Below are 15616 nucleotides of genomic sequence, written 5' to 3' on the forward strand. Positions count from 1 at the left end.
TTGTGTTGCCTCCGAGACCTCTGTTCTGTTCCATTGGTCTATATCTCTGTTTTGGTACCAGTACCATGCTGTTTTGATTACTGTAGCCTTGTAGTCTTGCTTTGTTGCCCAGGCTGGAGTGCAGCGGTGCAAACTCTGCCTACTGGGTTCAAGTGTTTCTCCCGATTCAGGCTCCTGAGTGGCAGGGATTACAAGCATGCACCACTACGCCTGGCTAATTGTTGTATTTTTAGTAGAGATTGGCTTTTGCCATGGTGGCCAGGCTGGTCTCGAACTCCTGACTGCAAGTGATCTGCCCACCTCAGCCTCCCAAAATGTTGGGATTACAGGTATGAGCCACAGCACCTGGCCAAAACCTTTTTATTTCCATAGGGTTTTGGGGAACAGGTGGTATTTGGTGACATGAATACGTTCTATAGTGGTGATCTGTGAAATTTTGGTGTACCTGTCGCCTGACCAGTATTCTGTGCTGTCCAATAAAGTAGACACTGGCAACATATGACTGCTGAGCCCTTGAAATGTGGCCAACGTGACTGAGGAACTAAATTTTAAATTGGAGTTTTAGTTAATTTACACTTAAATAGCCACTGTGGCTACTGGCTACCGTATTGGACAGCAAAGAGTGTCATGAAAGAGCCAGTGGTCACCTACATTAATATCCCCAAATCTCACATTTCCTGTATGTTAGGCTCTCTTCTATGTGACTTTGCAAGTTTCCTTGTACCAGTGAGGTAGAACCTATTTTTCTACCTCTGGAATCTTCTTTGGACAACAGAAAGCAGTAGAAGGGCTGTCACGTCAGTTCTGAGTCAGGGCCTCAAGATGGCTTGCACATTTCTGTTTGCTTTCTTGCTCTTCTGAGGTCACCATGAGAGCACGCCTGGGCTAGCTTGCTGGAGAACGAGACATTTCAACCAGCAGAGCTACTCGACGTGTCCCAGCTGAAGCCATCCTAGAATCAGGCAACTATTCCCAGCCAAGGGCCACAGAGCTGCCCTGCAGACTTGTGGTTGGCTCAGATATAGGAGCGAGACCAGCCCAGATGGGGAAAACTGTCCAGCTGACCTGCAAACTTGAGCATTATAGTTCAAAAGTGTGATTTGGGAGTTGTATGTTACACAGTGCTTTTATTTAATCTTTTTTTTTTTTCTTTTTGAGACAGAGTTTCGCTCTTGTTGCCCAGGTGGGAATGTAATGGCGTGATCTGAGCTCACGGCAACCTTTGCCTCCTGGGTTCCAGCGATTCTCCTGCCTCAGCCTCCCAAGTAGTTGGGATTATAGGCATGCACCACCATGCCCGGCTAATTTTGTTTTTTTAGTAGAGATGGGGTTTCTTCACGTTGGTCAGACTGGGGTCTTGAACTCCCAACATCAGAAGTGATCCACTTGCTTCGGCCTCCCAAACTGCTGGGATTACAGATGTGAGCCACTGCACCCGGCCCTGTTACACAGTATTACTGTGACAACAGACAAGTAATGCACCATCAGTTTGTGTTGTGTAAGGTGGGTGAAGCAGGATAACTTGTCATGAGAGGCAAAGGAAGAAACTGTTTCCAGAAGGCAGCAGTCAAAAATCCTAGAAGCCAATCTTTGATTACTTGCCTCTCTTCTTTTTTTGAGACAGACTCTCACTCTGTCAGCCAGGCTAGAGTGCAGTGACACAATCTCGTCTTGCTGCAACCTCCACCTCCCAGGTTCAAACAATTCTCCCTGCCTCAGCCTCCCACGTAGCTGGGATTACAGGTGTGAACCGCTGCGCGTGGCCCCTTCCATCTTTATTCCCCTTACACACTGCCAGAATCCTGGTCCAAGCCACCATCATTTTGGATCCGGACCTTTGCAGGAACTTCCCTGTCACCCCCTTTCTTTTGTCCACTAAAACCTGTTCCCATAGTGGCCATGTCCATCATCCTCCACTTAAATGCCACAAGTACTTTGCTTAATGCCTGCAATAAAATCCAAACTCCTTACCTGCTCCACAACGCCCTGCTGCTTTCTCTAGCCTCCTTTTGTTTCCCGCTACTGTAATCCACCATCTTCTAGCCACAGGGATTTTATTTTGGCTCCTTGAACAAGCTAAGCTCATTGCTGCCTCAGGGCTTTTGCACGGGACATTCTTGCTGCCTCCAACGTGTCACTCTCATGTGACTTTATCTTCATTTTTTGCAGAGCGTTAACCTCACTGATCTTTTGTTCTGGTTTACTGGTGCTTAGGTACTGTCTGTGTTCAAACTAGAATGGGAGCGCCTTGAGTTTAGGGGCCTGGTCTGCCTGGGTCAAGGCTGAATTCTCAGTGTCTAACACAGAGCCTGACACATGGTAGCTACTCAGTCAGTTCTTATGGAATGGGTGAAAATTCTAGAAGGATTTCCTCTGGAGCCTTATGCTTCTAAGGTACATCTGCAATCCCTGTAACCAGGGACTGAACACAAAGCCCTCTGATGCCTCATCCTGACTGTATTTGGTATCTAAGTAATGAAAACTGTTAATGCCTCAAAAAAGAAAAGTAAGATGCCGTACAATACTCTATAGGAATGCCATAGAAGTATTCGTTTGGCCCAAAGGTGTTTTTCTTTCTTATTTAAATAAAACAGGAGCATTGAAAAAAAAATCAGGAGAATTGGTTAGCAACTCCAAATCTACATTCCCACGGGATGTACTGGACTTCAGCACCATGGACTTCCAGGTTCCCAAGGTCAGCCAATTTTGTAGGCGCCAAGCTGAGTGATTCTAGTGCTGCTTTTCTGGCCCTGGAGGGCATGTGAATTTGGGGTCCTGAAATAAAATCCTGACATCCTTATTTCTGGATGGTGGATTACAAGCAAACTTTATTTTCTTATTCTCTCAATCTGCCATTTCAGGAATTTTTGCAATGCACATTTTTACTTTATAATGAGAAAAACAAAATCAATAAACATTATTTAATGAAAGGTTATTTTATAGACTGGAAAGGCACAATTTGCCTAAACTACCCAGATAAAATGAGACTGTTAAAGTTTTCACTTGCTGTTTCCCCAGATGCCTCAGGGCTAGAAATCCATTCTCTTCTGCCTTTTGGGATAAGGGTCCTTGGTCCTGATTTATTTTCAGGCTTCTATTCATAAACACATCGGCTTTGCCCACAGCAAGGCACAACAGTTCCATTACAATAAAAAACGAGGTGGATGCTAGAGGATTCCTGGCTCCAGGCAATGCGACGGCTTGCCTCACTCCAAAACCAGTACTAGGAGAAACTTTCAACAACCTTAAATAAATTGGGGGTGTCTTTTGGAATTTCCCGTAAGATCATTTACCTTATACATTCTAGGAAGCCTGCAATTGTCATTTTTATGGAACGACTATTGCCTCTTAAGTGTCAGGCACTGCACTGTGTACTGGGGTGTGTACAGTGGTTTCGCGGCAGGGAGAGACAGTCCCCAGTGACCTTGACCCAAGACGCTGCGCTCTGTGCATGGCCGAGGTGAAGGCTGTGAACTACTTTCAGCTTGGGAGACGGTGGGTGTGGGGTGAGCTTTGGATAAGTCATAGAGGAGGTTGCCTTTGGAGGGCTTTGTTGATCTGGGAAGGGTTAGCTATGCAGTGGGAGGCTGTGAGCAAAGAAAACCACAGGAAGAGAACAAGGAGGTGTTACCATCGTACACAGTAGGTTCACTGTTGGCTGCATCATAATGGCAACAGGCAACTAAGATACAGCAATTCTCTGAATACTCAGCAATTAGTATGTACAACGCTGTTAAAATGGGAATAACACGATATAACCCATCAGGTAGTTTTTGATGATTGATTGTCTTCTTGAAACTCCATGAAACCTTATGATGTAAAGATGATGAGTATTACTCTTCTCATTTTATAGATGAGGAAAACAAAGCTCAGAGAGATGAATGACTTGCCCGGAGTCCCTAGCTGGTAAGTAACATTTAAACTGCAGATCCTGGGTTCCTAACCCAGGCTAGTCTCCCTTTAAACTAAATCAGAACCTTGATGGATGGGCGGAGGTGATGAGACAGTGTCATAGCCCTGTAGAAACCTTGTTGGCTAGGGATCAGCTACCAGGTGGGAAACCTGCCTATGTTTGCAGAGTTAGGGAACAATCTTCTTCCCCTCTGTCAGGGACCGATGCTATTAAAAAAAAAAAAAGAAAGAAAGAAAAAGGTTGCTATGTTGTGGAGCAGAGAAGGGAGAAAAAGAAGCAGAGTGATGAGAGGCACTTCTAGGAATCTATCCTAAGCAAATAATCAGAAAAGAGAATGGAAAAAAAGGGTTTTCTGCAAAAAGATATTCATTAGAACATTATTTACAATGGCGCATTACTGACGGTGGTAGCAGTGAAGGGCTGGATTAAGCAAACTCTGAAACTTCTGCTCAATGGAATACTGGAGGCACTAAAAAGAATCATTATCATTGCGGAAGCTACAGAGCGGTGTGGAGAAATGAGGGCTAATAGTATAATGCTGAGGGAAGAAAACAGGATACCAAATTCTTGTTGCAATTATGTAAATATCCAATATGTATATTGCTTCGGAACAAAAGAACGGGTACACAACGTGAAAGACTTGGCTGGCTTAGGAAAAGAGACGGGAGGAGGAGGGATGACGTTGAATTATTTTCCTACCTCCTCCCCTCTTCTTTCCACATCTTCTAGAACACTCTTTCCTGACGTATTGGCAGGTGAGACGATCGTAAGTGGTGGCTGAGAAGTTTAAACAATAGTTCTGCCTATTAATTTTCTTTGTGATATTTTTAGGTGTCATGATGACATGATGGTGAATGTTTTTAAAAAGGAGTTATTTTTCAGAGATACATTATTAAAATATTGATGGCTGAAATGATAGGATGTCTGGGATTGACTTCAAACTGATCTGGGAGGAGGCGGAAGGTGGGTGAAGATGAAAATGAAACGAGATCAGACCTGAGTTGGAAACTGCCAGGGCCGGGTGATGGGAACGTGGCGTTACACTGTTCTATTTTGTACACATTTGACGTTTTCCATCAAAGAAAGTTTTGTATATTCATGGCTACATATGATATGGTGCCATGAAGCTTCCTTCTAAAGTATATATATGTAGCATGAAGAAGGAGTAAAATCATCAGGTGCAGAGGAGATCTGGTATCTGAGAAAGTGAACCGAAAAGGGTGGCGATGGCTTGGATTGGAAATGCCATGCACGCTAGGAAGGTGGCGTTAGATGAATTTTGGGCAAAGGAAGAGAAAGTATAGGGTGGCACTGTAGATCCCTAAAGAGGAAGAAGCCGCCCCCCCACCCCCAACCACTAGTACCCGGAGCTGCCTCCTGCTTCTCAGCTCCCCTCTCTGCATCCCATAGGGCTTACCGGCAGCTGTTCTCCCCATCTGTGTGCAGTGACGTCTCGGCCCGTCGAAGACCCAGGCGGGCAAAGGAGTGGTACAAGGTGAGCATCACATCACTCAGGCTGTGGACGCCATCAGGCTCGTCATAGACGTTCTCCCAGTAGGAGCGGAGGCCAGGGGTACCTGCAGGGTAGTTCCCATACAGGTAATAGTCCAGCTGCCCAATGATTTCCTGATTCACCACGGCTTCGAACTTGCGGGCAAAGAAGGTAGGCCGGGCTGTCTGCTGCACTCATGGAATTAAAAAACAAAAAAAAGCCACATCAGCAAGTGATGGGGGTGCGGGGGTAGGGGGGAACCTAAGGGCATATCTTGTGGTTACAGCCAAAGATCTTATGTGATCCAAAGTAGCTCCCATAGTTTTTGCACCTCTATGTTCTCAGTTTCAACATCTGTAAAATGGGTTGACATGGGAATTCACTCAGGGTGAAAATAAAGTCTGAAACCCTTTTGGAAGGCCTAAGGGTTTTTTCTATATGATAGATACAGTTTTCTCTGATAAATTTTCTCTTAATATTTTTGCCACCACCCTGAATGAATTCCCATAGGTTATAATAAGGGTGTGAGGAGGATTACATGAATTCATCTGTGCATAGCATCTAAAGCAATGATAGGCACCTAATAAGCATCATTTAGATGTCCGCTATGTAAGTTAAATCTTAGATGGTAATAGCTGAGACGGATCTTGGAAATCATTTTGCTGGAGGTCGCAGCCTAGTGATCTAGGGCAAATACAGCCTCCAGACATCTTTTAGCTGGCCAGCGGAGTGTTTTAAAGTCGAATGAGCTGGCAGTATTGAAAACATGAAAGAGTTCCAGAAATTCTTTTGGCTTCTCCTTAAACAGCAATTGATCTGGCAACCCCAGGCCCACACTCCATGTGCTAACAACTGGTTGTTTCTTTAGGCAGCACCTAACTTCTGCTCACTGCAGTCTCCACCATGCCCTATTGCCTCTTTCATATTTCAGCCAACTCACAAACTCACAAGGAATCAGAATGTCTGGTACTCTGAAAAATTCAGATTCCAGGCTGGGCATGGACCTGTAGTCCCAGCTACTCAGGAGGCTGAGGCAGGAGAATCTCTTGAACCCAGGAGGTGGAGGTTGCAGCGAGCTGAGATTGTGCTACTGCATTCCAGTCTAGGTGATAGAGCGAGACTTTGTCTAAAGCAAAAGGACCTTCTGAGTCAACATCTCTGGGAGTGAGGCTACAAAAACATTCCCAGATGATTATGATGCAGTGTTTGAGGACCACTGCTATCAACCAAACTCTGAAGGAAACAGGACCAGAGATGGTAAGGGACTTACCTGAGAACACACAGCAAGTCATTGGCAGAGACAGAATGAAGAGTCAGGGTTGAGGGTTAAAGAAATACTACGTACCTGTAATCCACCAGGTTTTATAGTTTATATTCAGTGAAAGGCCAGACAGTAAATATTTAAAATAGCTTTGAAACCACTCAACTCTGCCTTTATAACATAAAAGCAACCACAGACAAGAGACTAAATCAATGGATATGGCTGTGTTCCAATAAAACTTCATTTACAGAAGCAGGCAGTGGGCTGACTTGGGACCCCAGGGCTAGAGTTTACTGACCCCTTGTGTAGGGCTGCAGAAACTAATAAAACACAGGCCTCTCCCTCGAGGAGCTTATAATGGTCTAGTATTATTATTGACCTAAATTTGGGTCCAGCACTGTTTTCATGGCAGGAGATTAACAGCAGCAATAACTACTGACCACACACCGTATGCAGGGCATTGCAACTGTGTCATTATCTAATTTTCCCCATAGCTTGGCAAGGCAAGTATGATGATTCCCATTCTACAGATGAGAAAACTGAGCTCGGAGAGGCAAAGTAACATGTGCAGACTCACACCGTCGTAAGATGTGAACCCCGAATGGATGACTCCAAAATCTAAGCCCTTGCTACTGCATCACTCCAGGATTGAGCCAACTGAGTAACCTGGAAGCCCCCTGACTGTAAGTACCCTTGGTGTTATTCTCAACCTCTCATCACCAGTCTGCTTCAGGAAACCCCTCTGTGGTGGGGAGCGTAGCTTGGTTCCTTTTACAGTAGCACGGAGGAGAGTTAGACCACCTGAGTTCAGATCCTCATTTTGCTACTTTCAAGCTATGTAAGTCAAGCCATTCAATCTCTGGGCCTCAGTATACTTACTATGGGTTACTAGCATAGTGTCTAGCACACAGTGTAGACTGCTATTTAATTATCATCACTAGCCCCTTGTTACCAGGAACCCATCTATCTATCTAAGGACCTGTGAGGTTCCTTTTCTAGGAGTAGCGAACTGGCCTTGGGGGCAGGATGAAGTCCTTTCTCTGCCTGTGCTTCTGACCATAGCTGGATCTTCTAAAAGGGAATGTGGCTATATTTGGCATTCTTGTTCTCCCAGTTCTTTGCACAAGAACAAGAGTTCCCTTTAGCAGCAGTGTCTTGACTCTAAATTTCGGGTGAGATTCTTAATCTTTGGTTGCTGTGAGAACATGAGGCAGTTTCTATGTGGGCCAGTCTTTATCAGAGGCTACAGTGTCCCCAGGATGCCGGGTTGGATACAAATACTGCAGCCGAGGAAAGAGTGGGGCTCTGGGGAATTACCACGTGGAGGTTCCGTGCTGTTAAGTGATGAAGGTTCTCTGTGACTAGGGCAGTGAGGAACGGGTCCTCTACTAAGGTGGGACTTCCTTTTCTTCTGAATAGGTCAAACAAACATTCCCCTGCAATCCTCTTTTGGCTCAGTAGATGCTTTCTGCATGGAAGATGTGGGTTTAAGCAGCTCCCTGTCTGCCAGCTTAAGGTCGTTGGAGTTGCTGGGTAAGGACCTTGTGGTCAATGCAAATGACAGATAAAACTTGCAGTGTATTCTGTACTCTTCTAGGCACAGAACCAGGAAGGCAGCTGGGGGGGGGGGTGGGGAAAAAAAATCCCATGGTGTCTCAGTTTCCTCACCTGCACAAAAGTGACATCAACCCCAGTGAGGCCAATGTCCACACTGCCTGATACAGAGGAGACCAGACATGAACAGCATCCCAGTCACGCACCAGGGACCCCCTGGCTGGGTTACTGGCCCAGCACTGTGTCCCTGTGTTAGTGATTTGGAAAGGAACATACCTTCTCTACATGGCAGTTGTAGTCAGTTCTTGTGTTCTCTGCTGCTGGCTGTGGTGAACGGTAGAGGAAGAAGCCCAGACCCCCTTTTCCTCCTAGCCACCATGGTGGCTTGGAGGGAGCAGGGCAGGTGAGGTTGCCCATCTTAGGGCTCATGGTAAGTGAACCTTCCCCAGAATTGTAAATTGCTAGAGACAGCTGTAAAGGGAGTAACACTCCACCTCTTGTTGATCTTTCAAGTACACAGAACACAGTGGTTTCCAAACCTGGATGCTCCTCAGAATGACCCAAAGTGCAATTCATTAAAAATACAAATTTGTGGACATCACTGGAGATCGGTGGTTCTCAACCAGAGGTGCTGCTAAACATCCCACCGTGCATGGGACAGCACCCCCTACCAGAGGATCATCCAGCCACACTGTCAAGAGCTCTGAGGTTGAAAAACTCTGCCCTAGATATATTTAAAAACATATTCCTGGGGACATATTTAACAAATAGTTCAGGGGATTCTGAAGAAAAAGGCAGTAAAGAGAACATGACAGGAGGAGGGCCTTTGGAAAATTTTACCTTTCCGTGCCTCAGTTTTCCTGTCCATAAAATAGAATAGCAGTATTAATGAAAGGTTGTTCTTTTTTGGGTTAATGAGGCAACATGGTTAGAACGGCCCTGACCTGGAGTAAGTGCTCAAGAAACATTGGCTATTGCTGATGCTGTTACTATTATGATCCACAGCCAGGTTTGGGCACCACAGGATAAGATGACCTGCAGGTCTGGCCTCGGATTTCTGCAGAGGTGTGTTGGAAAGGCATCATCGAGGAGGCCGGCAGACTATAAACGTCTCACCTGGAAGCGATGGAAGTCCTGTGGCTTGAAGTCGTTGGGGGAGCAGCCGCACCAGTCCACGATGTGCTTGTACTGGCACTTGCAGCCCAGCTTGCGATTCCAGTTGGTGATGCGCAGGTTGTTGTCCACCATGGTGTCGCAGTGGGGGCTGTTCTCCAGGACCGTGTGGAAGAAGGACTGCAGGGAAGAGGAGCCCAGTCTGAGACCTCTCCCAGCCTCCCACAAGTGAACTGGCATGGGCAATGGCGAACGCTTGCTCTGAGTTCACATGGGAGCTGCTTGTTTAAAAGAATGTGGCACCTCACCAGGAAGCTGGGCAGCTTCCTGGACAGCTTGCAGCACCATGAATCCAATTAAACCTCTTTTCTTTAAAAATTACCAAGCTTCAGGTATTCCTTCACAGCGCTGCAAAAATGCACTCACACAACTACCTGAGTGTTAAGGGACTCTCTATACTCTGCATGCATTTGAGGTCAGCTGCCCCTGTAGTCCAACTGAGAGTGCAGGTGAATGCTCTGGAATTTCGCCCCTGGGGTAGAGCGGCCAGATTGATGGCTGCATTTGATCCAGGGCTTCCTGCATCCTGGGACTGCAACATGGGGCTGCTTGCTGTCCATGGTACTGAACCAGGTGCCATATTTTCTCCCCAATTCCAGGACACTCGGCCAACCTCTCCAAGGGATCTGAAAAGGAAAACTAGAGGAGAGACAATCACTGGAGTACCTGAGAGACTGACAGAAATATGTCTATAGTATTTCAACACTGTTTTATGACAGTCTCAGGTACCAGGAGAAAATAATTCCTCCCTGTTCTCTCTCCCTGTTTATGGGCACAGCCTTCCAATTTCTTCTAAACCACTCCCCTTGAAGTGGTCTGGGAGAAGGGAGGGAAGGCAGAGATGCAGGAGGTGGGAATGAACAGAGACCCTGGAGCATATGTGCTCGTGAATCCTGGGGCCAGGGAGGGGAACAGGAAGCACACACATTGCGGTGGGTGTCTTGATTAAAAATAGCCAAACTCCCAGACAATCTCTTCTAAATGAATGGGTAAATGTGGCTCCACCCACCACCCCCTGCTGACCTTTCTGTGACGCTGAAGGACATGCCCATGAACTTGGATTTTAAGCTCGAATTGCCTACAAGCCCAGGGAGGCATATATTCTCCATCAAGCAGTGGGAAAAAGTACCCAATTACTGATTGCCCTGTGTCCCTTCATAATGATACAGAAATTCCCTGAAAGATAATGGATGAGGAGGTTATCGGGATTGAGAGAAAAGGTGATTTTTGCTGAAATAGGATTAAAAGCTGATTACTTAACATGTGTGCAGAATAGTAAAACCCAGCCCAGCGATGACAAGCTCGTCATCCCTCTGGGTGACAAGGGCAGTCAGCCCTCCCTGGAGCTTGGCACTGCCCCAGACATGGGTGAGAGATATGGTGGGTTGCCTGGCCTGCAGAAAGACACCTCACCTGTGTGGTCCAGGGAAGCAACGAGGGGCCATTAATATTAGAGAAATGCCATAGCTCAAGAGAAATGGAGCCAGCTCTGCCCAGCAGGCAGCTACGGGGATGTCACGGGCAATCCTTCAGAACTGGAACCCCTCCCCACTTCTAGATGGGGCTGTTTTAGAATCCTCTGGATTACTGGAGTATGACTCATGAAACCACCACTCTTTTCTTTGGGGAATGATAAAGCAATATTCAACATGAGAAAAGGGATGCTTGGTGTAAAAAGATGGTCATTACATGACCACTGTGAAGATTATGTCAAAAGCTGATGTGGGAGCTGGGCACGGCGGCTCATGCCTGCAATCCCCAGCCCTTTGAGAGGCTGAGGCAGGTGGATCATTTGAAACCAGGAGTTCAACACCAGCCTATCCAACATAGCTAAAACCCATCTCTACTAAAAATAAAACAGTTAGCTGTGTGCCTGTAATCTCACCTGCTCGGCAGGCTGAGGCAGGAGAGTTGCTTGACCTTGGGAAAAGGAGATTGCAGTGAGCTGAGATTGCGCCACTGTACTCCAGCCTGGGTGACAGAGTGAGAGACTCTGCCTCAAAAAAAAAAAAAAAAAAAGGTGACGTGGGTATGTCCTGAAAGGGTCAGCATATACAGTTGTGCAGGTTACACACTTCGTAACATTTTTTCGCCCAGGCTGGAGTGCAGTGGCACCATCTCGGCTCATTGCAACCTCTGCCTCCTGGGTTCAAGCAATTCTCCTGCCTCAGCCTCTGGAGTAGCTGGGACTACAGGCAACTGCCACCATGCCTGGCTAATTTTTGTATTTTTAAAAGAGACACAGGGTTTCACCATATTGGCCAAGCTGGTTTCAAACTCCTGATCTTGTGATTCACCAGCCTTGGCCTCCCAACGTGCTGAGATTACAGGTGTGAGCCAAAACACCCAGCCTGCAACGTGTTACTTTTGGGGGTGCCATCAGCATTGTAAATATGGGAAGGGTTTGTTTTCTACATAACAGTTTTCTGGAAAATAGCAGTGAGTGTTTTGTTCTAACAAAATCTGTATATCGTCTCATTTTTATGACCAATGAAAGCCAAGTATCTTGAGGACGAGCTGCCTTTTCTATTTTGCACGAAGTCACTGTGTGGACTGCTGGTGATAGCAGCATGTGTGTACTCCACGCAGCCTCCGTGCAGACTGGAGGGAAATCGGGCCCTGCTAAGACAGCAAGGATGTCTGGATGTACGCAGGACAATGCAGGTGGACCCAGAATCTCTCTGCCAAAAATTCAGCATCTGCTTTGCCACAAAGGCTAGAGTGAGCCCCTCTAGCTTTTTTGGGAAATTTTTCCCAGATACTCACCTCGGCAGGAAGCAGGGTATAGGAGTAGAACTGTTTCATCTTGGTCACCAAATCATCTGTGGAGAAGGTCACATACTCTACAAACTTCCGGTTCAGCAGGAACCAGTCCGAGCCGCCATCCACGGCGATGCCCTCTGGGATCCGCCGATCTCCCAGGCGCCACATGTGAGCGTCGCACTCCAGGAAGAGCCGATCCAGGCCCTGCTTCCGGATGAACCTGGGAGAGAGAAAGTCGCCCTTAGCTCAGAGGCGTCCAGAAAGAGAGAACTCCAGCTGGAGTCCAAACAACACAACACAATCGGCGATGACAGCAGTGCTTGGTGTGTGGCAGGTACTGAGCCAGGGCTCTCTGTGGAGTTTATCACTTGATCCCCACCAGTGAGGCACATCACTGCATTTATCCCTACGAGGCAGGTACCATTTGACCCCCAATTTCCATGTGAGGGAACTGAGGCTTAGAGAGCCCAGGGTAAGGACTTACCTAGCACAGTCAGATGACAATGATCATCTGCTACAGTTACCCCTTCTCTAAAGAACTTTAACAATAACCTTCTTATGCCATAGATGCCTTAGCAGTCTGCTGAATGCAGCCTATGGACACTTACCTCAGAACAGTGCTCTTAAATGCACATAACAAAATATACAGGGTTACAAAACAGCAAAAAATAAAAACTCACCAAAGTTCTGACACAGAGCAATGCATGTGCTTCTAGACTCACATATTATATACAGGGTTACAACATTTTAAAACTAGTTTTTGAGACAGGGTCGTGTTTCATTGCCTAGGCTGAAGAACAGTGGTGTGATCCTAGCTCAGTACAGCCTCAAACTCCTGGGCTCAAGTGACCCTCCTTCTGCCTCAGGCTCCTGACTAGCTAGGACTACAGGTATGCATCACCATGTCTGGTTTTTTAAAATTATTTCTGTAGAGATGGGGGGAGGTCTCACTATGTTGCCTAGACGGGTCTTGAACTTCTGGCTTCAGGCAATCCTACAGCCTCAAGCTCCCAAAGCATTGGGATTACAAGCGTGCACCACCATGTCTGGCTGCTGCTTACATTTTTTGTAGAGACAGGGTCTCATGATGTTGCTTAGGCTGGCCTGAAACACCTGGCCTCACGCAATCCTCCCGCCTTGACCTCTCAGAGTACTGGCATTATAGGTGTGAGCTACTAGATGGGGCCTGGGTTACAAAACACATTTTACAACACCGAATGTGTGATAACACATGTGTTTCTTTATTAACACATTAAATAACAAGATATCATGGCAGGTCTAATAACTCCGGTAATTTTGAAGTAGTGGTGAGCATAAATGATATTTAGAGGTATCTGCACCAACTATAACACAACAGGAAAATAACTGATTCCTATTGGTGACTGAGTTCCTGCTATTACTACTGTGATTTGTCACCTACGTTTAGGTAGACTTCAGTTGAAATTTCAGTAAAAAAAAACACACCATTTTCTTCTCATCCAAAGTGATGAACCTCCCCTGAATTTTTCCCATGAACCCCAGATTAAAACTCCTACTCTAGTAAGTATATACATATAATCATCTTGTTGAGAATTTTGCAAGGCAGGCTGGCAGAATGATCATTTCCTATTTAGTAGATGCAAAAACCAAAGCCGTTCAGGTCCCAGAGCTGGTGACGTGGGCGTGTTGGGAGGCTGGACAGAGATAGAACCAAGCCTTCTGGCCCAAACACTCAGTCCATTAGCAATGAGCATTCATTGCACACGTAACCATCATTGCCATTACCATCATCACCATTTTCATTATTGTCACTGTCACTACCACCATCGTCATCATTGCCATCATCTTCATCATCATCACTGTTATCGATAATCACCATCTTCAGCATCACCAGCACTATCACCATTTTCACCAATTATGTACCAGGTACTGTGCTGGCCCATGGTGTGGGACAAGGATAAGTAAGGATGATCTCTGCTCCTAGGGAGCTAGCTAGCTAGATGGGAGCTTACAGTCTAGAGTTGAACTCAGGGATGTTTCTGCTCCTTGAACCTGCTGGCCCTTACACATGACCAGGGCTCTGGATTTTTCAAGCCCTTATAAATAACTGTTGTATAAATGCCTCTCCATTATCACCACAGCTTCCCTACACATGTGCCTTCTGGTCATGGATTCTGTATGTGCTGGGAATGATCTTCCTCTTCCTCTCCCCCTCCATCTTCCCCTAGTGAACTTCAATTCATCAATCAGATTGCAGACCAAAAGTGACTCTCTCAGTCCTTACACAGTGATTTTTTCCACCATCGTTGCCAGTACCATCAATGACCATTTTCATTGTCATCACTGTCACCACCATCAGGGTCATCATTATCACCATCTTCATCACCACCACTGTCACCCTGTCCATCATAACCATCATCACCAATTTCATTATCACCACTATTACCATCGCCATCCCTATTAACACTACCACCATCATCACCAGCAACATGGCAACGAAAACATACAAGCATTATCATTCCAAGGGCTATATGTGGATGATCTATTTTAACTGTCATGAAAACCCCAGAGACAGTACTTTTCTTAACCCATTTTTACATGTGTATGCACTCAGCAGCTCGCCATGGCACATTTGTGTGATTCTTTGATTACTGCCTACCCTTTTCAGTAGACTATAAGCTTCATGGGAGCTAGGGGTGTTCTTGTTTTTGCTCATCACTAGGTGCCTGGCACACAGTCAGTGCTTAGTGAGTATTCACAGAATGGATGGATATTCAATCCATCAATAAGTAAATGCCCATCCACTATGTACCACACTCCCAGCCTTGTGGTGGATACGGTGGAAGACAGGAAACAGTATAAACCACAGGCTTTCTCTTCTGGGAACTCATAGTCTGAGTTCCTAGAAGTTCTGGGAAAATATATAGGCACATGTAATCATAGGTTAAATGAGTTTCAAGGAACTTCTGGAACAATGGGGACTAACGCAAGGCTGAAAAGCCAGGATGCTGTGGATTTGGTTTGTGGTCAGGGATGGCATCATGGATGAGTCAAGCTGGGAGGGCTGAAGGGAGGAGAGAAAATGAACAGTCTAGACAGAAAACAGACCAATCAAAGGTGTGGGGAGCAGACCAGCTTGGCTTAATTTGGGAGACTGCTCTGGGCAGATGACACAGATTGAGAAGGTCATATGTTTTTTTTATAAAGATAACATCCATACAATGTAAAATAACAAGACAACAAGAAATGATTTCATGATCAATGGGAACTAAGTGTCTTGAGGAAGAGCTGCCTTTTCTATTTTGCACAAAGGCACTGCGTGGATTGCTGCAGGCAGCACCATGTGCCTACTCCATGCAGACTGGAGGGGGACCAGGAGCCCTGCGATCACAGCAGTGCTTTAAGATTAAGCATTTTAAGGTACACTGTTGAGTGGAATTAGTTTGTTAACAAGGTTACCCAACTGTCACCTCTGCCTAGC

The 15616-nt window shown here is 46.0% G+C and overlaps 1 protein-coding gene and 1 long non-coding RNA gene across 2 annotated transcripts in view; one reads left to right on the forward strand and one right to left on the reverse strand.

The window, feature by feature from the left end:
• Nucleotides 1-15616, reverse strand: part of XYLT1 (xylosyltransferase 1) — a 375167-nt gene that overhangs the window by 29087 nt on the left and 330464 nt on the right. The window contains exons 7-9 of the mRNA XM_017539936.2: nt 12160-12376; nt 9337-9513; nt 5331-5593 (exon numbers count right to left, since the gene is read on the reverse strand). Coding sequence (XP_017395425.1) covers nt 5331-5593; nt 9337-9513; nt 12160-12376 — 657 coding nt within the window. The remainder of the gene's footprint in view (nt 1-5330; nt 5594-9336; nt 9514-12159; nt 12377-15616) is intronic.
• On the forward strand, nt 5325-9714 carry LOC119472888. Its single transcript, XR_005202063.1, has 2 exons — nt 5325-5408; nt 9226-9714. It is a non-coding gene; the product is annotated as an uncharacterized LOC119472888 (long non-coding RNA).

This window comes from Cebus imitator, unplaced genomic scaffold, assembly GCF_001604975.1.
Source record: "Cebus imitator isolate Cc_AM_T3 unplaced genomic scaffold, Cebus_imitator-1.0 Scaffold122, whole genome shotgun sequence".
NCBI lineage: Eukaryota > Metazoa > Chordata > Mammalia > Primates > Cebidae > Cebus > Cebus imitator.